Source organism: Pan troglodytes, chromosome 22, assembly GCF_028858775.2.
Source record: "Pan troglodytes isolate AG18354 chromosome 22, NHGRI_mPanTro3-v2.0_pri, whole genome shotgun sequence".
In the NCBI taxonomy this organism is placed as follows: domain Eukaryota; kingdom Metazoa; phylum Chordata; class Mammalia; order Primates; family Hominidae; genus Pan; species Pan troglodytes.
This window is the reverse complement of record NC_072420.2, coordinates 46,817,474-46,842,116: the sequence shown is the minus strand read 5'-3', so window position 1 is coordinate 46,842,116 and position 24,643 is coordinate 46,817,474. Positions and strand designations below refer to the sequence as shown.

The 24,643-nt window shown below is 58.8% G+C and overlaps 1 protein-coding gene across 3 annotated transcripts; it reads left to right on the top strand.

The window, feature by feature from the left end:
- Positions 1–3,907: 3,907 nt before the first annotated feature.
- FTCD (formimidoyltransferase cyclodeaminase) lies at positions 3,908–23,045 on the top strand. 3 transcript variants are annotated; one of them, XM_024352371.3, is made up of 15 exons: positions 3,910–4,034; positions 5,159–5,342; positions 6,456–6,584; positions 7,785–7,873; positions 8,028–8,207; positions 8,480–8,662; positions 9,249–9,386; positions 9,524–9,655; positions 13,581–13,642; positions 13,961–14,090; positions 14,370–14,531; positions 20,857–20,900; positions 21,176–21,314; positions 22,488–22,583; positions 22,749–23,045. In XM_024352371.3, the coding sequence occupies exons 1-15, from the start codon at positions 3,981–3,983 to the stop codon at positions 22,833–22,835; spliced, it is 1,809 nt and encodes a 602-aa protein (XP_024208139.2). In that variant the 5' UTR covers positions 3,910–3,980; the 3' UTR covers positions 22,836–23,045. The 3 variants fall into 3 exon arrangements, with proteins under 3 accessions (XP_024208141.2, XP_024208139.2, XP_024208140.2); XM_024352373.3 differs by lacking the exon at positions 8,480–8,662 and having other exon boundaries at positions 3,908–4,034; positions 22,769–23,045; XM_024352372.3 differs by lacking the exon at positions 8,480–8,662 and having other exon boundaries at positions 3,912–4,034.
- The last annotated feature ends 1,598 nt before the right edge of the window (positions 23,046–24,643 follow it).

Here is a 24,643-nt window from a genome sequence, read left to right as displayed (position 1 = left end):
ACAAAAACCACATGAGTTATACAGGAACAGTCTGGTGGGCAGGTGGCATTCAGCCCCTGTGCTCTGGGTCTCTAGAAGAATGGGGTTCTCAGCCTCTGGCCATGGGTGCCCCAAACAGCCTTGGTGTCTTCCAGGCTCTTGGGCTTGGCTTGGAGTGGCCCCTGGGGGCTTTGGCTGGGGCGGTGCCCATGGCTCACCCTCTGTCCATATAGTGGGGCCCAAGTTGTCCACTGTGCTGGGCTAGCCTGGGGGGGCCCTGTGGTCAGAAGCTAGACCCCCACCCTGGCAGTGCCACCCACTAGGCCCCTAAGCTGCAGGTGCATGTGGAACTTTCTGGAGGGCTCCCGTGCAGAGAGGGTGAAGCCCATTCCTGCACTTTTTCTTACTGTACTATTAAAATGAGGAGAAATGGGAACAGGGTGAGGAGGGTGGCCCTGAAGTGGCTGGCGTGGCCATGTCTCCTGGGGCAGCAGCCGGGCCCTGGGCACCAGCTCTTCCATCTGTAGACGGGAGGTCAGTGAGCTTCTAGGGGATGATTCCCGCCTCTTGGGACGGAGGTGGGCACCGGCCCAAGTGAACTCGGATTCTCCTGCACGCAGCTTCCGTATTCAGTCATTTACTTATGGGCCCACTATGTTTGTCTCATACTCTGGGTTAGAAAAGTGTATGGCCTGCCTGGCCCTGGAATCAGTAGCCCTGGGCCTGTCACTGGGGAGAGATGCTGGAAACCCTGGTGTGGGCATAGCTGAGATTCTTTCTCCTGTAAGTGGGGTCCCTTAGGGTCCCCGATTCAGGAGCTACTTATAGCACCTGCCAGCATTTCTAATGTCTCAGCGCTGCCCCTGAGAACCAGCGCCAGCGTCACAACCAGCCCCGTTCCCCCTCGTGTTCTCAGCTGTAGCCAAGCCCTGGCCCAGCAGTAGCTGGGTAGGAAATGCATGCAGCTCCTGCCGGGGCCTCCCACCCCAACCCTCTCTCCTGACAGGCGGTTTGCTGGGCTGGAGGACAGGGCCAGGTCTTGGCCTTGGCACCGTCCTGGGTCACGAGTGTATGGTTCTGGTCAGTCTGCTGTGGTGCGAGGATGAAGGTGCCAGCCCAGTGTGGGCAACCCTCACAGCCAGCATGTTCCAGTGCCCCGCACCTCGGGACCCTGGATGTGTGCGGCTGCCGTCACAAAGTACCGCAGACCCAGCAGCTTAAACCACAGAAATTTAATCTATCACAGTCCTGAAGGCCCAGAGTACAAGATCAAAGTGTCTGCAGATTCTGTTCGTCTGAGGTCTCTCTGCTTGGCTTGCAGGCGGCCGCCTCCCTGCTTTGTCCTCCTGGCCTTTTCTCTGAGTGCATCCCTGGTGTCTCTCCCTCTTCTCACTGCCCTGTCCATCTCCACATCCAATCCAGTTTGCGGTGCTGGGGGTAATCCAGTCTGCCGTGCTGGAGGTCAGGCCTTCAGCAGATGGTTTCTCGAGGGAATGCAGTGCGGCCCTCAACAGACCCCATCCTCCCCTCCTGGCCTCCAGACATGGATCCCTGACCCCATCCTCCCCTCCTGGCCTCCAGACATGGATCCCTGACTCCATCCTCCCCTTGAGCCTCCACAGAGCTCTGACCCCATCCTCCCCTCCTGGTCTCCAGACACAGATCCCTGACCCCATCCCCCGCTCCCAGCCTCCAGACGTGGAGCCCTGGCTGGGGAACTCTGTGTGCTCCCAGCCTCTGAAGGTTTCTGGGCTTACCTGGCTCCTGTCTCATCCCAGTCCCCCTGAGTAGCCACGGAGGTGGGGTCCCTAAGGCCCACATGGCTGGGGTTCCATTAAGAACTTCAAGTGGGTGGCTCACGCCTGTAATCCCAGCACTTTGGGAGACCGAGGCGGGTGGATCATGAGGTCAAGAGATCGAGACCATCCTGGCCAACATGGTGAAACCCCATCTCTACTAAAAATACAAAAAATTAGCTCAGTGTGGTAGCGGGTACCTGTAGTCCCAGCTACTCGGGAGGCTGAGGCAGGAGAATGGCGTGAACCTGGGAGGCAGAGCTTGCAGTGAGCTGAGATCGCACCACTGCACTCCAGCCTGGGCGACAGAGCGAGACTCTGTCTCAAAAAAAAAAAAAAAAAAAAAAAAAAAAAGAACTTCAAGTGGGGCTGGGCTCAGTGGCTCACACTTGTAATTCCAGCACGTTGGGAGGCCGAGGCAGGAGGATCACTTGAGCCCAGGAGTTTGAGACCAGCCTGGGCAACGTGGTGAGACCTCATGTGTATTTGTCTGATAAAGACATACGCAAGACTGGGTAATTTTTAAAGAAAAAGCAGTTTAATGGACTCAACAGTTCCACAATCATGGTGGAAGGTGAAAGAGGAGCAAAGTCACGTCTTACAAGAGGGCGTGTGCAGGGGAACTGCCCTTTATAAAACCATCGGATCTCATGAGACCATTCACTATCACAAAAACAGCACCGGAAAAAGCCGCCCCCGTGATTCAGTGACCTCCCACCGGGTCCCTCCCATGACGTGGGGACTATGGGCTCTACAATTCAAGATGAGATTTAGGTGGGGACACAGCCAAACCATATCACCATGTCTACCAAAAATGGAAAAGTTAGCCAGTGTAGTGGTGTGTGCCTGTGGCCCAGCTGCTCAGGAGGCTAAGGTGAAAGGATCTCTTGAGCCCGGGGGCCAAGGCTGCAGGAAGCCATGATTGTGCCGCTGCACTCCAGCCTGGGTGACAGAGTGAGACTTTGTCTCAAAAAAAAAAAAAAAAAGAGAAAATGATAAAAGCACTGCAAGTGGGCAGTGGCTGAACGTGGAGACAGGAGTTCTCCCTTCTGAGCACGGCCCTGGTGCCGCTGACTTCGTGGGGAGCCTGTAGTCAGGGGAGCAGCAGCTGGGGAGAGCTGGGGTCTCACCTGCCTTCCCCCATATTGCACATGCCCGTCTCGTGTGTATCTGCACTCTCACACGCGTGTTCCCCTGCCCTGCGCTCACATGTATCTGCACTCACTCTCACATGCTTGCTTCCCCTGCCCCATGCTCACGTGTACCTGCACTCTCACACGTGTGCTCCCCTACCCCACACTCACATGTATCCTCGCTCACTCTCACACGTGTTCCCCTGTCCTGTGCTCACATGTATCCACGCTAACTCTCACACATGTGCTCCCCTGCCTTGTGCTCACGTGTATCTGCGCTCTCACGTGTTCCCCTGCCCTGCCCTCACGTGTATCCTCACTCACTCTCACACGCGTGCTCCCCTGCCCCACGCTCATGTGTATCCTCACTCACTCTCACACGCGTGCTCCCCTGCCCCACGCTCATGTGTATCCTCACTCACTCTCACACGCGTGCTCCCCTGCCCCACGCTCATGTGTATCCTCACTCACTCTCACACGCGTGCTCCCCTGCCCCACGCTCATGTGTATCCTCACTCACTCTCACACGCGTGCTCCCCTGCACTCTCCTGTCTGAGCTGAGCTGACCTCAGTTGGGTGCTGCGAGCCAGGGCCTCATGCTGGCCTCTCGCCCTCCACAGCCCCAGGGGTCCAGGCTCCTCCAGGAACAAACGCAGGCCCCACGGGCTGCCTGGAAGGCCTCCCGGAAGGCAGCACAGGGTCACGAGGGTCACCCGCAGGGGCACAGGGAGGCCTCGTCACGACAGGATTCCAGCCAGGCTGGCCTGATGCTCCTGGGGGTCCTCAGCACACGCCCCTTCGCCCCGGCATGTGCTTCTTTTCTGGGAACCCACACTCTGGCTGAGTGGAGCCATCCCCTCTGGGTCAACAGCACCCGGGGTGGCTCTGCAGCACCCCACTCCGCTGCTGCACAGGGACCGTGGCCCCAGTGCTCCTTGTGCCTTGCTGGTTAATGAGAAGCCGGTGGGGAGGTGCTGCCGGTGAGCGTATAAAGGCCCTGGCGGCGGCTGCGGAGCACTGGCCCTGTCCTTCCATCTGCCCAGAGAGGAGCATCCGGATCAAGGTGCTGGCCATGTCCCAGCTGGTGGAATGCGTCCCCAACTTTTCGGAGGGGAAGAACCAGGAGGTGAGGCCCGAGGAGCTGGTCAAGCATCTAGGGCTGATGGGGCAGCTTGAGTGGCTAAGGCCCAGGCCATGGAGGAGGTGGTGGGCTTGGTGTCCCGGGTCGTCTTCCCAGGATGGACAGAGCCGCTGCCCGTGGGCCGCAAGGACATCCCGTGGCTCAGGGGCCTGGGGAGTGCCTGACCCAGGGGTGGGTGGAACATGACTGGTGCTTGTGGGGGCTGAGGCTTGGCTGTGGCTTCAGGGGCCTTTCGGGTGCTTTCGGTGGGGGGTTGGGCAGATCTCTGGGCCTCAAAGGGCCTTGGTGCTCCCCCCTGAAAATGGGGCTCCTGCCACTGACTGAAAGGGCTGCGTGAGGTCACACGAGGTGGCCCAGCATGGTCCCCACCACCGCCGCTCCATCTCCACTGGAGTTAGCTTGCTGAGTCCCCATCCTGCAGCCACCATCCTCACTGGACCCAAAACGAAGTAGGCACAGAGGGGGCAGCAGGCCCCCAGGTCCGGCCTCTCGCCTTCCACAGCCCTGAGGTCCAGGCTCCTCCGGGAACAAACGCAGGCCCTAAGGGCCACCTGGAAGGCCTCCCAGAGGGCAGCACCAGGCCACAGGGGTCACCCACAGGGGTGCAGGGAGGCCTCGTCATGCTGGGATTCCAGCCAGCACCAAGGCCCTGGGACAGGGCAAGATTTGGGGCTGAGCCCCTGCTCCCAGCAGTCCTGCCACCCGGAAGGTTCTAGGCCCTTCAGGCCCCTCCCCCATGCTGGTGATCTGTCCCTCCCCTGCTCGGGGGTGGGGGTCCTGGCCCCTCTGTGACCTGCGCCTGTGGTCACCTTCTTGGATCCCCGGCCACGTCTCTGGCATCTGTCTGTCGGAGCAGAGCCCGTGAGTCTCTCCTGGAAGCACTACCTGCAGCCCCTTGTGGGGACCGTGCTTGGGCTGGAGTGACTGTGGCTGCTGTGAGGGTTCCCGGGCGGCCGCTGTGTGCGGGCACTCAGCTTGTCGGAGAGCCCCCAAAGGCTTGGCCCGCCTCCTCAGCCCCCATTTGTGTCTCGGGGTGCAGCCACCTCCAAGCTCCTTTTCCTTCTTTCAAACGGGGAGACTGAGGTGTGGGGGCCGGGCCTGTGTCCCAGGTGATCGACGCCATCTCTGGAGCCATCACACAGACCCCGGGCTGCGTGCTGCTGGATGTGGGCGCAGGCCCTTCCACCAACCGCACCGTGTACACCTTCGTGGGGCCGCCGGAGTGCGTGGTGGAGGGGGCCCTCAACGCTGCCCGGGTAGCTTCCCGACTTATCGACATGAGCAGGCACCAAGGTGAGGTCTCTGGGCTCTCCTGTGGCTGCCGTGTCTCAGAATGTCAGGGCCGAGCCCTGTCCTGGTGTCCTGGGAGAGGGGGTAGGCCCGGGGCCCAGGCTTGGAACGTGGGGTCCGGTGGGGCTGGCTCTGGCTCTCCTAGGAGGACCCTGGAGTGTGGGGGTCATGGCCCCCAGCCTGCCTGCAGGGCTGTGCTCTGGGGGACCCCCAGGTCGCCACGCTCCCACAGCACCGGGCCACCTTCACGGCTGGGTGGGGGGAGGGGGCCACGCCAGGGAAGGTTTGTGGGCCCCGTCCACCTGCCCACACGTCAAGGGGGCTGAGAGCCAGTCTTGGAGCAGGCACTGGTGGGGGAAGGGCTGCCCGGAAGCTGACCTGTCAACAGCCCACAAGCCAAACACCTCGGTGGGCGGGCAGGGCCAAAGGTGTGTGGACACACGGGCGCTGGCCAGGGGCTGGGCTGTGGGCCGCTCATGAGAGGCCAGGGATTCACAGTGATCCCGAGGGGTGGACGGATGAGAAGCTTATCTCTAAGTGGCCAGCCCTGGGCGGTGGCGGCAAAGGCGGGGGAGGCTGGCGTCCCCTGGGGTGGGCGCCGACCCACGGCTTGGTGTAGCCACAGCGAGGGACTCAGCTAGTGAGAAGAATGCTCTGGAAACGCAGTGTGGATTCTCGGCTTCAGGGGAGGGGGTTGGGGTGGCCGGAAGCCAGCCTCGAGCGCCCCCTCTTGGCCTGGCCAGGGCTGCCTGAGAGCTGAGCTTTGCACCCCTTGGAAAGTTATTTTTGTGAGTGTTAGGAGAGGGACAGGTTTATCCCAGAGATGCCAGACCACCCGCTCAGGTGCTGCTGCTCCTGGGCTGAATGACCTCCCCCACACTGGCTGGGAGGACGGTGCGGGAACTTCCGTTGTCCTGGGAGGGCTGGTGCTGCCGCTGGGGCAGGGCTGGGAGCGCCCAGGGCCGGCCTCCTCCCTGTGGGTCAGTGTGAGCAGCTCGCTGGGCGTGTGGACTGGGGGCTGCCCAGGCTGGAGAGGACAGAGGGTCCGAGAACCCCGTGGAGCTCCCACCCACTCCCACACCTGGCCTCCTGCCCAGCCTCGCCATCTCTCTGCAGGAGAGCACCCCCGCATGGGGGCCCTAGACGTCTGCCCCTTCATCCCCGTGAGGGGCGTCAGCATGGACGAGTGTGTGCTCTGCGCCCAGGCCTTTGGCCAGAGGCTGGCAGAGGAGCTGGACGTGCCAGGTGAGCGTGCCCCCCCGCCCCCCTCACTCTGCTCCCGTCTCATTGGTGTGGGTTATTGGCTCCTTCTGTATCCCCCAGTTCCCTGCCCTTGACTGCTCTTGCAAGGGCAGAGTGTTCCAAAAAGCCAACATGCAGAAGCGCAGCTCCCTCAATACCGAAATAAACGCAGCCTCGCCTGCGGCCGTGCAGGCCCGGGGCTTCCTCAGACTGCACCGCAGAGCAGCTGCACAGGCAAACCAAGAGCCTTAAAGTCCACGCCTTCTAGAGCAGAATAATTTCACTTTGGGAAATTAACTAAATCAAGAAAATGATATGAAACAAACAGAGACAAACAGGACAAAGTGCATACCCACCCCTAGGCTGCACCAACCCAGCGCTCCTGGAAAGAAATCCCGAGGCAGGGACGTAGGTCACAGTCACGCCGGCGTGCGGGGCACACGTAACCCCCGTCACGGTCACGCCGGCGCGCGGGGCACACGTAACCCCCGTCACGGTCACGCCGGCGCGCGGGGCACACGTAACCCCCGTCACGGTCACGCCGGCGCGCGGGGCACACGTAACCCCCGTCACGGTCACGCCGGCGCGCGGGGCACACGTAACCCCCGTCACGGTCACGCCGGCGCGCGGGGCACACGTAACCCCCGTCACGGTCACGCCGGCGCGCGGGGCACACGTAACCCCCGTCACGGTCACGCCGGCGCGCGGGGCACACGTAACCCCCGTCACGGTCACGCCGGCGCGCGGGGCACACGTAACCCCCGTCACGGTCACGCCAGTGCTCCCTGAAGGAAATCCCGACGCAGGGCCCACGTCACAGTCACACTGGTGTGCGGGTTCACGAGTTTTTCCTTTTCTCTGTCGTTATATTTATGTGGTTGCTTGCGGTTCTGTTTATCATACAAAGAAAACAGAAGCATGAACGTCCTGCCGTTAGCATGTCCCACATGTTCCATCCTAACCCTGCAATTTGCCTTTTCAGGACCCTCTGAGGAGGGGGTGGGCAGGGGTGCTGGCCCACACTGAGGGTCCACTGGGACCACCCGCATCCATCCAAGGCGGAGAACGGGCACTCCCCAGGAGAGGGTGCAGTAGGGGCCCATTCCTGGGTTAGGCTGGAGGGAGCCCCTCCACCTGCGTCCTCCAGGAACTGAGTCCTGGACCCCCTGCCGGTCCAGGCCTGACCGCCGGGCTCTCCTGCAGTTTACCTGTACGGCGAGGCGGCCAGGATGGACAGTCGCCGGACCCTGCCGGCCATCCGGGCCGGGGAGTACGAGGCCCTCCCTAAGAAGGTGCCCCCACCCTGGGCGGTTGGGCCTGGGAAGGAGGTGGACCTGCCCCTTTGTCCTGGCTGGGGTGGCTGGGCCGGGCCCCTCATTCCCGGGACCCCGGGCGGCTGCTCCCTCCCGTGGGGGATGTCTCACCCCAGAGCGAACTTGCTCACAGCTCCAGCAGGCCGACTGGGCGCCCGACTTTGGTCCCAGCTCCTTTGTCCCCAGTTGGGGGGCCACGGCCACGGGGGCGAGGAAGTTCCTCATTGCTTTTAACATCAACCTGCTCGGCACAAAGGAGCAAGCCCACCGCATCGCGCTCAACCTGCGGGAGCAGGGCCGCGGGAAGGACCAGGTGACCCCGTTCACTGACCCCATGGAGCCCCACCCAGCCCCTCGGGAAAGGGTTAGAGGCTGAGAGCCTCAGGTGGGGAGGTCGGTGGTGGATGGGGCACCGGCCGGACAGGGTTCAGCCTCCCACCTGCAGACTGGCCCAGCCTCCGCGTCCACACCGTGCGGGGACCACGCAGGTCAGCAGGTCAGGAGCGGAGTGAAGCTGGGGAGCTCTGGCCTCCTGGGGATTTTCCAGGGAACGAGGCAGGACTTCCCTTTGTTAACATGTGGCAGCATTTCCATACTGCTGGGAAACAGCGACTTCCGGAGTCCCAGGTGCCCTCAGGGGCCCCCCATATCCCTCCAGATGCCTTGGGAGCCCCGACACCCCTACAAACCTTCAGGTGCCCCCAGGCCTTTCCCTCCACGTCTGCACAGCAGTGGTCACCCAGTCTGAGCGTCACTCCTGCGCAGATGGTATAGATACCCGGAGAAAGCGGGGGGGACCACCTGCCCATCTGTTCCCCACTCAGAGACCCTGGTCCCACAAACAGCCAAGGTCCTGGGACCCGGCTTCCCGACCTGCAGACTCAGCACAAAAGCACAGGGACCTCTAAGTCCTGCTTTAGGCCCCGGCCAAGGGCAGAGGTCAGAGTCCCCCCACGTGGACTCAGTCACCCCGACAAGTGCGGGGCTGAGGGGACTTGTCGGGAGCGGAGCAGATGGGATGGGAGAACGGCATGGGGGTGCCTGGGGCCCCACCCCTCAGCATTCCCCCAACATCTAGGACACAGCGTGGCTGGAAGGCAGGGCCTAGGCTGGGCGGGGGCCTGCCGGGGTGGGCCTCCGGCGTCTGACCCTTGGGGCCTCCGTTTCCCTGTGGCAAGCGAAGTTTCTCTGGCCCTCCCCGGCCAGCTCAGTGAGGGACGGAGGAGAACCACAGCACCCACCCAGGCACAGGCTCCTCCCCGTCCAGCTGGGGAATGCAAGTGCCAGGAGAGACTGGCAGGGCCAGGCAGGATGAGCTTCCTAGCCCAGGCTGGGGAACGCTCTTCCTTTGCAGCCAGGACGTCTGAAGAAGGTTCAGGGCATTGGCTGGTACCTGGATGAGAAGAACCTGGCTCAGGTGTCCACCAATCTTCTGGACTTTGAGGTCACGGCACTGCACACGGTCTACGAGGAGACCTGCCGAGAAGCACAGGTGAGCCCGGGAGCAGCCGCTGCTGCTGTGAGGGGCGTGCCGATCTGTCCCGTGGGCAGGGCGGGGGCCCCACATCCTCCAGCCAGGGCCATTCTCCAGCCAGCCCCCAGGGGGTGACGCTGCCTGTGCCTCGGCAGGAGCTGAGCCTCCCAGTGGTGGGCTCACAGCTGGTGGGCCTGGTGCCCCTGAAGGCTCTGCTGGATGCGGCCGCCTTCTACTGCGAGAAGGAGAGCCTCTTCATCCTGGAGGAGGAGCAGCGGATCAGGCTGGTAGGCCGGGCTGCCGAGGAAGGGTCGGACGGGCGTGCGGGGAGGGTGGGGAGGCGGGGGCGGAGCTCACAGCCCTGGGGCGCAGCTTCCCTCCCCCTCCTCCCCCTTCATTTTATTGACTTGTGTTCAGAAGATGAGATTTCACTTTTTATTTTGGACACCTTATTGAGGTTTTTTTGTGACCTATGATATGCGCAGCTGTGCAAATTCCACGGAGAGGACACCCCGCTCTTTCTGCTGGGTCTTGCCTCCTGGGCCGGCCATGCTCCCGTGGAGGGGCCTGTGCCTCCTCTCACCACCTCCGTCGGGGCGTCCTGCACCCCTGGAACTGGCAGCTCATGGAAGTGTGTGCCTTCAGCTATGGGACTTAGATCCCCATCCACGGAGCGGCTCCTTCAGAAAGTGATTCCTTTTGTCTTGTGGACACCTGGGCCTCAAGGCTTCTGGAGTCTGGGTTCCACCGGGGCCTCAGGTCCTGCTGGGGTGTGGCAGCGTCTGCAGAGCCGCTGTCCGCCTTGGTCTGTCCTTTCACTTGAGGTGACTGCAGAGCCGCTGTCCGCCTTGGTCTGTCCTTTCACTCGAGGTGACTGCAGAGCCGCTGTCCGCCTTGGTCTGTCCTTTCACTCGAGGTGACTGCAGAGCCGCTGTCCGCCTTGGTCTGTCCTTTCACTCGAGGTGACTGCAGAGCCGCTATCCGCCTTGGTCTGTCCTTTCACTCAAGGTCACTTTGTTTTGGGTGTGTTTTTCGCAATAAGCACAATCCACTTAACTGGATTTTTGGGGACGTTTTGTCTGTGTTTTTACTGATTTAGCTCTCGTGACTTGTGGATTCCGTCCTTGTTTAGTCTCGGGCATATTTTCTTCTATTAGATCGCTGACCCAGTTGTTTAGTTCTCTAGCTGTAGGACCCCGTGATGCTGCAGCAGCTTTGATGTCTTCTCTGTCTCTGTCTTTACTTTCTCTTCCACTCCTTTCCTCTGGATTCACAGTGGTTTTCCAAAACCTAGCCTCAATCATTGGTGCGTTTGTGGCCTTGTCTGTTGTATTCTTGGCTGTTAACAAAATTTTTTGTGACTTTACATTTTGTATAATTTCTTACAGAGAAGATACAGGTGGCCCTCCACTCCTGCCTTCCACCGATATTTTCCAAGTGCTTGCATTTCGCCCCATTTATTTGTGTATAATCATATTATATTTTTTTCCGGACTATTTAAAAGTTGGGTTGAAGACATTGTGCTCTTTTACCCCTAATTTATTAAGGCTGTGTTTCTTAAGAACAGGGACATTCTCTTACATAACCACAGTGTAATTATCAAAATCAGGAAATTCAACACTGATACAATCCTAGTATCTAATAATCCTCAGGCCATAATCAAATTGCTTCAGTGTCCCAGTGATTCCCATCATAGCGATTTCTCCTCCAATCTGTGATCCAGTTCACGTAACACAGAGCACTGAGCCAACCTTTTCTCCTTTCTTCCAACTCTTCCTGTCTTCCTTGTCCTTCATTGACCTTGACATAGTTTCAAAGGACAGACTTTTAAAAGCGCTTCAGTGGGGACTAGTCTGATGTTGCTTGTGGCCAGATGTAGTTGTGCATTTTTATTTTAATTAAATTTATTACTTCTTTTGAGACAGGGTCTTGCTCTGTCACCCAGGCTGGAGTGCAGTGGCACAATCACAGCTCACTGCAGCCCCAAACTCCAGGGCTCAGGTGATCTTCCCACCTCAGCCTCTCAAAGTGCTGGGATTACAGGCAAGGACCACTATGTAGTCCTGGCTAATTTTGTACAGATGGGGTTTTGCTCTATTGCCCAGGCTGGTCTCAAACTCCTGGACTCAAGCAATCCACTCACGTCAGCCTCCTAAAAGTGTTGGGACGACAGGTGTGCACCACCACGCCCAGCCAGTTACGCATTTTTGGCAGGAAAAGCATAGATAGTGTTGTGTCCTCCTCAGAGACGCCGACTCCCCACGATGCTCATTTTCTCAGGGTGCCGACGTGGACCCGTCACTTGCCAAGGCGACCCCCTTCCTCCTGGACCCTTCACTGCAATGTTACTATTTTTCCTTTTGCAATTAATACGTTGTGGGGAGTACTTGAAGGTGTTTAAAGTATTGAGTAGGTAAATACCTGTTTATTACCAAAATTCCAGAGTTTTAGGAGCCAGTGACAGCATTCCAACGTCATCCTTTCTGTCTAAGCAGCAGCTGTCGCTTCTCCACATTTCCTTGTCTTCTTATGTGTGAGGCCCCGTCTGCTTTCCAGTGTGGCGTTTTGTCTTCTTCTTCTTCTTTTTTTTTTTTTGAGATGGAGTCTCACTTTGTCACCCAGGCCGGAGTGCAGTGGTGCGATCTTGGCTCACTGCAACCTCCACCTCCCGGGTTGAAGCAGTTCTCTGCCTCAGCCTCTCGAGTAGCTGGGATTACAGGCGTGTGCCACCGCACTTGGCTAATTTTTGTATTTTTTTTTTTTAGTAGAGACGGGGTTTCACCATCTTGGCCAGGCTGGTCTTGAACTCCTGACCTCGTGATCCATCCGCCTCAGCCTCCCAAAGCACTGGGATTACAGGCGTGAGCCACCGTGACTGGCTGGGGTTTTGTCTTCTTTACCTGAAGGGCCCCATGCCTGCAGCCTGCACAGGTCTGGCTGTGCCCGTGGCTGCGTGCTGCCTCCTTGTGGTGAGGCTGCTTTGCTTTGTGTTGTGTGATTTTTGATTGCCAGTGCATGCTCTTTGCAATTTTATCTATGGTAATTCTTGGACACCTGGGTTCAAAGTTTTCTCCTCCAAGGAGGGTTTGTGCTGGCGCTTGTGGACACTGCCTCACAGGACCCCCTGAAGCTGAGTTTTTGGCTTGGAGTTCTGGAACCACACAAGAGTGAATTCGGTGTCGGGTGAGGCCTGCAGCCCTGTCAGGGTGGCTTGTGATTAGGAATTCCCAGGAGATTTTTTTTTTTTTTCCTGCTTCGCCCAAAGGGAAGGCAGGGACTGGGAAGTACCTCAACTGTTTCCTCTGGCGGGTGGCTGTTTCTAATTCATCCTTGGGGGTGTCACCTTCCAGGGGTCTCCAGTCGGACCCCACTCTGAAGGCCCCAGACCTCCCCCACTCATCAGGGGCTGCCAGAGAGGGGCAGTTGCCCCCAGGGCAGACCCAGCTCCAGGCTGGCAGGCCTTTCCGGACTCGTCTTTCTGGTCGTGTCTGGTTTCGAATGATGTCCTGTCTACTAGCTTAGCCAGGCCTTTAAAATGCCCGGCATCTTCCTGGGGTTTTCTGTGGAAGGAGGCTTTGCCTTGCGGCTTGCTGGTTCTATGGCCACGGGGAGGCACTCTCCACCCCGCCCGGCTGCTGTCCGTCTCTGTGGGGTGGGGTGGGGGTCGCATAGCCAACGTGTTCTGAATGGGTTTCGCAGAATGAATTCTAATCTTAAATGGGACTGTCACAACTTTATTTTGAATTTAGGTAAAGCTCACTTTTGTGGCATACAAGTTTATGTGTGGGTGACTTGGGGCTGTTCCTCAGCTTTTGAGGACTTGTTAGATGTGAAGACTTGGTGAATTAAAATCTTTCCCGCCCGTCAGCGGTGGGGCAGTGGTGCTGGGGGGCGGCGAAGCATGAGCAGCAGTTTGCTGAGGGGTCCCCAGGGGGCAACTCCTTTCTCTGGGCCTCAGGTTCCCCAAGGGCAACTCAGGGTGATGGCTGTTTCCAGAAGCCTGTACGGGGTGCCTGTTGGGGCGGGGCCCACAGGGCTCCCGGCGGGGCAGAGGTGGGGGGTGCCAGCCACGCCCCTGCCCTGCTCCCCGCAAAAGCACCTGTGTGCTCGGGGCAGGGGGCGACTGCCACAAGGGTGGGACCCGCGGGTTCCGAGGCTTTCCTGGTGGTGGAGACGCGCCGAGGCCGTTTCCACTCCAAGCCCCTTTTCCAGGTGGTGAGCCGGCTGGGCCTGGACTCCCTGTGCCCCTTCAGCCCTAAGGAGCGGATCATCGAGTGAGCCTCTGCCCTCCCGCCCTCTTCTCACCCCTCCCGGGCTCTGCCTCTCGGGCCTCGCGGGGCGCTGGGGTCCCTGCGTGGAGACCCGGCTGAGTCCTCCCAGCGCCTCCCTTTGGGCGCCTACTCGGCCTGCTCCAAGCCGGGGTCTGGGGGGTGAGGGGGGCACAGAGACCGCGGCCGGGTCCCCGCAGGTTCTCACCCGAGTGGTCACCTCCCCGTGGGTGCAGACGGGCGTGGGGCCTGGGGCCGCCCCGGGAGGACTGCGCTCCCCCCACCAACCCCGGCCAGACCCGCTGAGCCGCGCCCACCCTGCAGGTACCTGGTCCCTGAGCGCGGGCCTGAGCGAGGCCTGGGCAGCAAGTCCCTGCGCGCCTTCGTGGGGGAGGTGGGTGCCCGCTCTGCGGCCCCCGGGGGCGGCTCGGTGGCGGCGGCCGCTGCGGCCATGGTGAGCGCGGGGGGAGGCGCAGTTGTTGGGGGGAGGGCGCTGTTGCGGGGAGGGCGATGTTGTTGGGGGAGGGCGGGGAGGGGGAACGGCGCTGTTGGGGGGAGGGCGCGGGGTGGGGAGGGCGCGGTGGGGCCGCCCTGGGTGGAGACGTGGGGGCCACACGGGTGGGACCCCCAGGGGCGGGACCCCCGCAGGGATCACCCGGGCCCCTGGCTCTTCCTGGGGACGGTCCCGGGCCGTCTGGGGTCCCTGCGACCCCCACATCCACCCCTCTCGCAGGGTGCGGCGCTGGGCTCCATGGTGGGCCTCATGACCTACGGGCGGCGCCAATTCCAGTCCCTGGACACGACGATGCGGCGCCTGATCCCGCCCTTCCGCGAGGCTTCGGCCAAGCTAACCACGCTGGTGGATGCCGACGCCGAGGCCTTCGCCGCCTACCTGGTGAGTGGCGGCCACAGCAGGGCTCCCCGGGCCCCACCAACAGCGAACCCCCAGCTGGGGCCCCAGTGAGAAGCGGGTCAGCCACTGGCTGGGGAGGGGCTGGGGACCAGGAGGGGCCTGAGGGTGTCACCACTGGCCGCTGTCTGGACCTTGACCACCAGCACTGCCCTCACCCCGGCAAGTGCTTGGGCCCAGCAGGGTTTGAGGGTTCGGCCAGGGTGACCCCACATTAACAGGCCATGACAGCCGGTACAAGGGAACAGGCCTCTCCCAGCAGGGGAGCCAGGAGCCCAGGCTTGGGGGACCCCACAGACCTGGAGCAAGGCAGGGCCCCTAAAGAAGCCTGCAATTCCAGGAAAGGAGGCCTGCAAGAATCTCGGGAACACAGTGATGAGTGCTCTCAGGCAGGCCAGAGAGGACCCGTTTCAGCCACAACATAAGACAGAAACACCATCTTCAGATAACACCCACTCAGGCAGGCAGTGACCCCACCTCCCTCCAAACGGGACAGGAACATGAGCATCAGCTGGCAGGATGTGCCCACAGATGGGTGCTGGGTGCTCAGAGCCTAGGGCAGGGGCCAGAGAGCCTGGGAAAGGGCAGTGACAAGGTCAGGATGCCCCCAAGCAGTTCCAGCCCAGGAGAGGACAGGAGGGAAAGGCAGAAAAGAGAGAGAGAGGGAGGGGAGAGAGAAGAGAGGGAGAGTGGGGAGAGAGGCAGATGGCGGAGGGGGGGGAGGGAGTGAGGGAGGGAAGGTCACGTGAGTCACATGTCCACCGCACAGGGGCCCCTTCCCGGTTAGGTAGCCGAGCCAGAGAGAGGACAGCTTACATCATTTTTTTTAATGCTCTTTTTAGAAAGATTAAAGACTTTAATACTTTTACTAAGTTTGCTACTGTTATCTAGAGGGTGGAGCCAGGTGTACAGAGTGGAACATAAAAGTGAAACAGGAGCATGAGCGCTAAAGCACAGCATCACAGGGAGACGATTAGGCCTCGGGATAACTGCGGGCGGGCCCTTTACAAGAGGTGGTGGACCAGAGTCTTCTTCAAACTCCCCTGGAGAAAGGGAGACTGCCTTTTCTGGTCTGCTAAGTAGCGGATACTTTTCTTTGGCACTCACACTACCGTAGACCATGCTCCGCTTGGTAACGGGCGCCTTCTCAGACGCTGGCCTTACTGCTAGACCAAGGAGCCCTCTAGTGGCCCTGCCCAGGCCTGGCAAAGAGCTCACACTCGTTTTTTGGTCACTTTTTAGCGTGCCCCTTCAACTCCTATCTGTGTATGGCCTGGTTTTTCCTAGGTTATGATTGCAGAGCAAAGATTATTATAATATTAAAGAGTAATTGCTACAAACTAATGATTAATATATATAATCATATCTATCATCTATATCTAGTACAACTCTTGTTATTTTATATATTTTATTATACTAAAACAGCTCGTGCCCTCGGTCTCTTGCCTGGGCACCTGGCTAGCTTGTCGCCCACAAGAGGGAGATGGAGAGGGGGGGTAGGGAGAGAGGGAGGGGAGTGGGGAGAGAGGGAGGTGGGGAGAGAGACAGGGAGGGACAGAGTGGGAGGGAGGGAGAGAGAAACATGTGCCCCAGCCTCCGGAGCAGGGCAGTGGGGGCGCCTGTGTTTCTGGGAGGGCCACAAGACCCCCAGCCCTCAGTTGGGAAGTCTACCCTACAAGGCTGGGTGAGGAAGGCAGGCCCCAAATGCACGTGGAATCCACACACAGGCACAGAGGGAGCCAGGATGAGGGCCTCGGATAAACAGTCCCGGATTTACAGAGGGAGTCGCCTGAGGCTCCCGTTCTGGTCCTGTGGAGAGGTGATGCTGGCTGGGCTTCTGGGTCTGGTGGGGACTTGGAGAACTTTTCTGTCTAGCTAAAGGTTTGTAAACACACCAATCAGCACTGTGTCTAGCTACTGGGGTGGGAACTTGGAGAACTTCTCTGTCTAGCTAAAGTATTGTAAAAACGCACCAGTCAGTGTTCTGTTGTCTAGCTAAAGGTTTGTAAACGCACCAATCAGCACTCTTTAAAAACGGACCAATCAGCACTCTGTAAAATGGACCAATCAGCAGGATGTGGGTGGGGCCAAATAAGGGCATAAAAGCTGGCCACAGAAGCCAGCAGCGCCAATCATGGCGGGTCCTGGTCCAAGCTGTGGGGGTTTTGTACTTTTGCTCTTCGAACTAAATCTTGCTGCTGCTTACTCTTTGGGCCTGCACTACCTTTACGACCTGTAACACTCACTGCGAAGGTGTGTAGCTTCACTCCTCAAGTCAGCGAGACCACAAACCCACCGGGAGGAGCTAACAGCTGTGCTACGTGCCACCTTTAAGAGCTGTAACGCTCGCTGCGAAGGTCGGCGGCTTCACGGGGAGGAAGAAACAGCTCCCGAAGCGCCACCTGTAAGAGCTTAACGCTCACTATGAAGGTCGGCGGCCTCACCCGAAGGAAGAAACAGCTCCCGACGCGCCACCTGTAAGAGCTTAACGCTCACTGTGAAGGTCGGCGGCTTCACGGGGAGGAAGAAACAGCTCCCGAAGCGCCACCTGTAAGAGCTCACTGAGAAGGTCTCCGGCTTCACTCCTGAAGTCAAGCAAGACCACGAACCCGCCAGAAGGAAGAAACTCCGGACGTATCTGAACATCAGAAGGAACCAATTCCGGACACACTGTTTGCAGGGAGGTGTAGACGCTGATCACCGTTTCCAGTCATTTTAAAAATTCAGGTTTTATTTATTTACTTTTTACAATAGATCGGCCCTTCGGGGGTTCAGCCCGCCTTCGCCACAGCGCGCCCAGTGCTCGCCTCTCTCGCTGCCTCAGAGCTCCGCGTTTCCTTCCCCTCGCACACAGCCCCGCCCGCTCCCAGCCTGGCCCCTTGGGTTTTCCACTGGGGGAAGCACCCCCGTCCCCGGGGGGGCCCAGGGACCCAACACCTGCTCGCAGAGCCCTGCCTTCTGGGATGCGCTTCTCATTACCGGGGAGGTTAAGCATGTTCCTTACATTTAGCAGTGGTTTTTACTTCTTTTCCAGGAAGTTATCTGGTGAATATTTTTTGACTCCTTTTATCTTAGTTTCTCTTGGGGCTTTCGCTGCCTTCTAGTATTTTTTTTTTTTTTTAATAGGGGAGGCAGGCCTTGTTCTGGGCTCAGCTTTCCCCGTTTGTTGTTCGTCTTTGGACTTCGCGTGTGGGGCTTCTGACAATGACTCTTAATCTTTATGTCGTGGAATGTATCAATCCTGACTTTATATTTTTTGGGTCTTGTATCACAGTTCAAATGGCCTCCCCAGAACAAGATGATCTTTTCTAGACTTTAATGGGTTGATGAACTTTAGACCCGGACAGGCATTTAAAGACAGTCATGAATTTAAATATAAATATTAGAAATAGGCCAGGCATGATAGCTCACACCTGTAATCCTAGCATTTTGGAAAACCAAGGTGGGCAAATCCCTTGAGCTCAGGAGTTTGAAACCAGCCTAGACCACACACCAAGACCCTGTATTTACCCACCCAAAAAGAAAAAAAAAATAAAGCCAGGCGTGGTAGCAGGTGCCTGTGGTCCCAGCTACTCAGAAGGCATAAGTCGGGGTAGCTTGAGGCCAGGAGTTTGAGGCTGCAGTGAGCCGTGATTGCACCACTGCACTCTAGCCTGGGCAACAGAACGACACCCTGTCTCTAATGTAAACATATGTATATAAAACATAGGAACAACTTTATGTTTAGAAATTTAAAATAAGGTGAATAATTAAAAAACAAGTAGGAAAAGTACGTAGATGAAAATGTAATCAAGGGGCAGGAAAGAAACAAGACGTGTGGTTTAGAGAACCATGAGCGGGGACGGTGAGACTGTACTAGGCATCAGTGGTCGAAATCAGTGGATTGGTTTACGCTCCCTGTGAGCAATGTGAAGGCAGACGGGGAGTGCTGGATTGGTTTACACTCCCTGTGAGCCACGTGAAGGTGGACAGGGAGTGCTGGATTGGTTTACACTCCCTCTGAGCAATGCCAAGGTGGACGGGGAGGGCTGGATTGGTTTACACTCCCTCTGAGCAATGCGAAGGTGGACGGGGAGTGCTGGGTTGGTTTACGCGCCCTGTGAGCAATGCGAAGGTGGACGGGGAGGGCTGGATTGGTTTACACTCCCTCTGAGCAATGCCAAGGTGGACGGGGAGTGCTGGATTGGTTTACGCGCCCTGTGAGCAATGCGAAGGTGGACGGGGACTGCTGGGTTGGTTTACACTCCCTGTGAGCAATGTGAAGGTGGACGGGGAGTGCTGGATTGGTTTACACTCCCTCTGAGCAATGTGAAGGTGGACGGGGAGTGCTGGATTGGTTTACACTCCCTGTGAGCAATGTGAAGGTGGACGGGGAGTGCTGGATTGGTTTACGCGCCCTGTGAGCAATGTGAAGGTGGACGGGGAGTGCTGGATTGGTTTACACTCCCTGTGAGCAATGTGAAGGTGGACGGGGAGTGCTGGGTTGGTTTACACTCCCTGTGAGCCACGCGAAGGTGGACGAGGAGTGCTGGGTTGGTTTACACTCCCTGTGAGCAATGCCAAGGTGGACGGGGAGTGCTGGATTGGTTTACACTCCATGTGAGCAATGTGAAGGTGGACGGGGAGTGCTGGGTTGGTTTACACTCCCTGTGAGCAATATGAAGGTGGACGGGGAGTGCTGGATTGGTTTACACGCCCTGTGAGCAATGCCAAGGTGGACGGGGAGTGCTGGATTGGTTTACACTCCATGTGAGCAATGTGAAGGTGGACGGGGAGTGCTGGGTTGGTTTACACTCCCTGTGAGCAATGTGAAGGTGGACGGGGAGTGCTGGGTTGGTTTACGCGCCCTGTGAGCAATGCGAAGGTGGACGGGGAGTGCTGGATTGGTTTACGCGCCCTGTGAGCCACGTGAAGGTGGACGGGGAGTGCTGGGTTGGTTTACACGCCCTCTGAGCAATGTGAAGGTGGACGGGGAGTGCTGGATTGGTTTACACTCCCTGTGAACAATGCCGAGGTGGACGGGGAGTGCTGGGTTGGTTTACACTCCCTGTGAGGCACGTGAAGGTGGACGGGAGTGCTGGGTTGGTTTACACTCCCTCTGAGCAATGCGAAGGTCAACTTTTGAAAAACATAAGGAGATATCTGTACCTTGCACCAAATACATAAGTAATTTCCAGAAGGAATAGAAAACTGTATTTCCCCATCACCAACACAACCAAGCCTCACGATAAATCACAGAAAACAAAACGGACCGGGCGGGCAGGCCTCGGCCGGACACAGATGCGGCCACCTGAAGCACACCCTTGGCCAAGATCTGCCCAGGGAGACCATGGACACAGCAAGGCCTGGGTGTGAGAGAGTGTTCGTAGCGCGAGTCACAGCTTGAGGATGGCTGTCCTGCCTCCGCCTGCAACTGCTACAGAACCTTGTGCAGAGGACAGCCTGGGAGAGGGGCTGCAGCCAGGAGGCCTGGTCTGGATGACGCCCCAGCCAGTCAGGGAGACACTGGGCATTTCTGTTCCTCGATCACTGCTGTCGGAATGGTCAAAGGACCCAGATCTGGCTGGGGCCCAGGGAGCATTTGCTCTCATCCATGGTCGAGGGTAGGGGCGGTTGATGATGACTTTCTGGTGGAGAGTTGGCTGAATCTTCCAAGATGAAGTGAGCGTATTCCCCACTGAGCACCCTTTGGCCAGGGCTCTGGCCACAGTCCATGTGAGTAGGGCTCCCAGTGGGTCCTTGGAAGGTTGGTGTGTGGTCCCAGCTATGCCCTTCCACACGGGGTGGGTCCGAGGAGCCGAGTGCCTTACGGTGACGCCGTGAGCTACACACATGAGCACCTAGGAAAGGCCAGTGTCTGTGACCGGGGCAGGGACATGAGGGGCTTTGAGGTTTGCTCTTGGTCCTTCTGCACAGTCTGAGCCTCTTATGCCCAGGCTTGGGGGCGGTGCAGCTGCTTGTGTTGGAGACACAGGCCCAGAGCCACTCCTGCCTACAGGTTCTGAGGGCTCAGGGGACCTCCTGGGCCCTCAGGCTCTTTAGCTGAGAATAAGGGCCCTGAGGGAACTACCTGCTTCTCACATCCCCGGGTCTCTGACCATCTGCTGTGTGCCCCTGACTCCCCCTACCCTGCTCCTCCACCAAGCCTGATGCCAAGGGCTGTAAACCACTGGCCCAACAGAAGCTTGGTTCCCAGAGAACTGGTCCCTGCCTCGGACATGCTCCTTGCTACGGCCCCTTGTGGGAGCTCAGAGGGCATGGCTGCTCCCCCTACGGTCCCTCGCCCAGTGGTTCTCTCTCTTTATGGCAGGAAGCAATGAGGCTGCCCAAGAACACACCTGAGGAAAAGGACAGGTGAGCCTGGAGGGCCGGCCGCACCGTGGGCCTCTGTGTCTGGGGAGTTGGTGGCCAGGATCCCGGGTACCTGGGTGCTGTGACGGGGCGTGGTTGGCCTGGGTGTGCTGGGTGTTTGGGAATGACGGGGCGTGGTCAGCCTGGGCGTGCTGGGTGTTTGGGAATGACTTCCCATCGCCCGCTTCTGCAGCCTGCTCAGCCCTGTTGGGGTGCAGTGTGTCCACTGCCTGCCTGTGTGTGCCGCTGTGCCCAGGCTCTCCTCTTGCTCCTTTCAGGCGCACGGCGGCCCTACAGGAGGGTCTGAGGCGGGCAGTCTCTGTGCCGCTGACGCTGGCGGAGACGGTGGCCTCGCTATGGCCGGCGCTGCAGGAACTGGCCTGGTGTGGGAACCTGGCCTGCCGGTCAGACCTCCAGGTAGGGGGGCCCGGGGGACCCCAGGTCTCCTGCTGCAAAGCAGGAAGCAGCTGTTGGGGCTGAGTTGCTGGAGAGCACGGTGGTTTGCTGGGCTGAGCCAGGTAGGGAGACCTCACTTCACGGGCAGTTCCCGGGGCTTTGGCCTCCTCTAACAGGGCCGGGGTGTCCGCTGCCTTCTAAGATCTCGCTCACGGCGGCACCACAGACGGAGACCCAAATGTGTCTGCAGAGCCCACCCTGACCACTGTATAAGTGTATACTCCCCCAAGACCCCTTGTATCACCCCCACTGTCTTGTTCTAGAAAACACCTATGTCAGCCCAGGCACAATGGCTCACGCCTGTGGTCCCAGCACTTTGGGAGGCTGAGGCGGGAGGATCACTTGAATAGAGGAGGTTGAGACCAGCCTGGGCAACATAGCGGGACCCTGGCTGTACAATAGACATATATGAGCCAGGCACGGTGGTGCCTGTGGTCCCAGCTACTTGGGAGGCTGAGGCAGGAGAATTGCTTGAGCACAGGAGGTCAAGGCTGCAGTGAGCCGTGATCACACCACTGCACTCCAGCCTTGGTGACAGAGCAAGACCCTGGGTCAAAAACAACAAAACACGAGGAAGCACACAAGGCAGCTCTTGGAAGTAGATGCCTCACACTGACAGGGGCCACGGCTGGGCAGAGGGTCCCAGAGAAGGAGCGTCTATCTCATGGGCTCAGCACTTTCTGCAGCTGCCCTAAGACCTCATGGTCTTCGGGGTCTTTATAGGAAAGACACCTCTTTTCAGCATCTGGTCCCAGAGAAGTGTCCCCTCAGTCCCTGGGAAGTGGCCCTGGGCCGTGGGCGGGCCGTTAGCCTGAAGCTGCCTCCGGGGGCCCTCCAGGGGATGACTTTGCCTCTAGAACTGTGGTCCTGGCTCCTAGAGTGGCGGAGAGCCTCCAGCGTGACTGCTCCCAGGCCTCCTGTGGGGCTGAGCCCTGCTTGGATAAGAGGAAGTTTTGTTTTCTAAGCTCAGTGGTGGGGCTTAGCCCTCTGTGGGGCGAAAGCGGGGGCTGCGCTGGGCTCCTTGTGAGGAAGAGGATGAAGTCCGGCCTGTCCCGGAGTCCGTCAGGCAGAGACCCTCCTTCCGGCAGTTTGCTCAGCCTTGATCCATGTAGGGGCTCCCTGGGGTCCTTGCAGGTGGCGGCCAAAGCCCTGGAGATGGGCGTGTTTGGCGCATATTTCAACGTGCTCATCAACCTGAGGGACATCACAGACGAGGCATTTAAGGACCAGGTGAGCAGGAGGCAGGTGTGGTGCCCGGACCCCACGTGGGGGCCTGGATTCACAGCCTCAGGGTGATTGCTGACTGGCCGTGGGCAGTGGGGGTCGGAGGTTGCTGCCCAGCAAGCTGGGCTGAAGACTGGCACTCCCAGACCCCTCTTTCCCTGTGTCCATCAGATCCACCATCGTGTTTCCAGCCTCCTGCAGGAAGCCAAGACCCAGGCTGCACTGGTGCTGGACTGCTTGGAGACCCGGCAGGAGTGACGGTGCGGGAGGCCTCTCCGGGCTCTGTGGCCCCTCCCTCGCCCATCCCCAGAGGGCAGAGCTGTGACCTCGGTGGGGGACACAGCTTGTTCGTGTGGGGCCCGGAGGATGGGTGGGCAGGCAGCAGGGCATCGCCTGGGAATGGAGGCGCTGGCAGGGACAGAAGGCCCCTTAGTCCCATGTGATCTCCAGTAAAGTTTTGGCACCAAACCTGTGTTGTGTGTTGGCGGTTTTGGGGGCAGGGCTGAGAGCTGAGCTGCGGGTCTTGGGGCAGGAGCAGGACATATGGTCAGTGGCCCATGGGAGCCAGCGTTGGAGGGAATGGGGTTGCAGCGTGAGGAGACGGACCTCAGCACCAGGGTCCCCAGACACCCAGTGCAGCCCACAGTGGGCAGGGTCACAGGTATTCAGAGGACCTGGGGTTCAGTGCAGGTCCCTGGGCTGTGAGGCCCCTTGTCTGAGGGAAAGGGGCCCTGGTTCTGTGCATGGGACAGAAACCCCAGGGACAGCAGGACCTTCGACGCTGGAAGGATAGCCTCGCTTCCCAGGTGCAGCTCTCAGCAGGTCCGGACAGTTCCACAGAGCACGGTACTGGCCCCGTCCTCAGTTCCCGTCCACCCTTCAACCAGTGGCTCCTGGGAGACTTTTCCTCCCTGCCCAGCCAGCCTCCTGTCTCCAGAGAAGTTCTCCATTAAAAAATAATTTAACAAATCACTATACTCTCAAATTACTTCCAGATGGACTATTACATGTGACAGACGACGTATGAATGTATTTGTTAGTCAGCACTGCAGGATATTAAAAAGAAGATTACTGTGTCCTTGAGTGAAGCAGAAAACTCAGATGCCTTATTGGAGAGATTTCCCATTCTGAAAATAGAACATACTTGTTCATGAAAAAAGATGTCATCATCCAAGACAAATGACAAGAATCCTACAGGGAGAAAAAACACCCAAGGTGTGTGTGGGTACAGGGCCATCATCACTCAGCATGAAAGGTTCCTACATATCCGGCCGGCAGGGGGCGACAGGGAGGGAATGCTGGGAGGGGAGGCTGGGAGGGAAAGCTGGGGAGGGGAGGCTGGGAGGGGAGGCTGGGAGGGAATGCGGGGAGGGGAGGCTGGGAGGGAACGCTGGGGAGGGGAGGCTGGGAGGGGAGGCTGGGAGGGGACTCAGGAGGGAAGGCTGGGAGGGGACATTGGTGAGGGGACATTGGTGTTGGGCTGGTGAGGGGACATCAATGTTGGGATGGTGAGGGGACATTGGTGAGGGGACATTGGTGGGACAATGAGGGGACATTTGTGAGGGGGCATTGGTGTTGGGACCATGAGGGGACATTTGTGAGGGGACATTGGTGTTAGGACTGTGAGGGAACATTTGTGTGGGGACATTGGTGTTGGGACAATGAAGGGGACATTTGTGAGGGGACACTGGTGTTGGGACCATGAGGGGACATTGGTGTTAGGACCATGAGGGGACATTTGTGAGGGGACATTGATGTTAGGACCGTGAGGGAGGGGACATTTGTGAGGGGACATTGGTGTTGGGACCATGAGGGGACATTTGTGAGGGGACATTGGTGTTGGGACCATGAGGGGACATTTGTGAGGGATGCTGGTGAGGGGATGCTGGTGTGGTGTAATTGGTGAAGGGCCAGTGGTGAGCGGCAGTTGCTGGGTGGAGCTGTGGGTAGAGCCTGTAGGTAGCTGGAAGTCCCTTCCAGTGGGACTGACGTTCCTGCCCTGCAGGGTCCGAGGCTGCACACGTGGGAGCTGGCACGAGAGAGGGTGAGCGCCCTCTCCCTGCAGA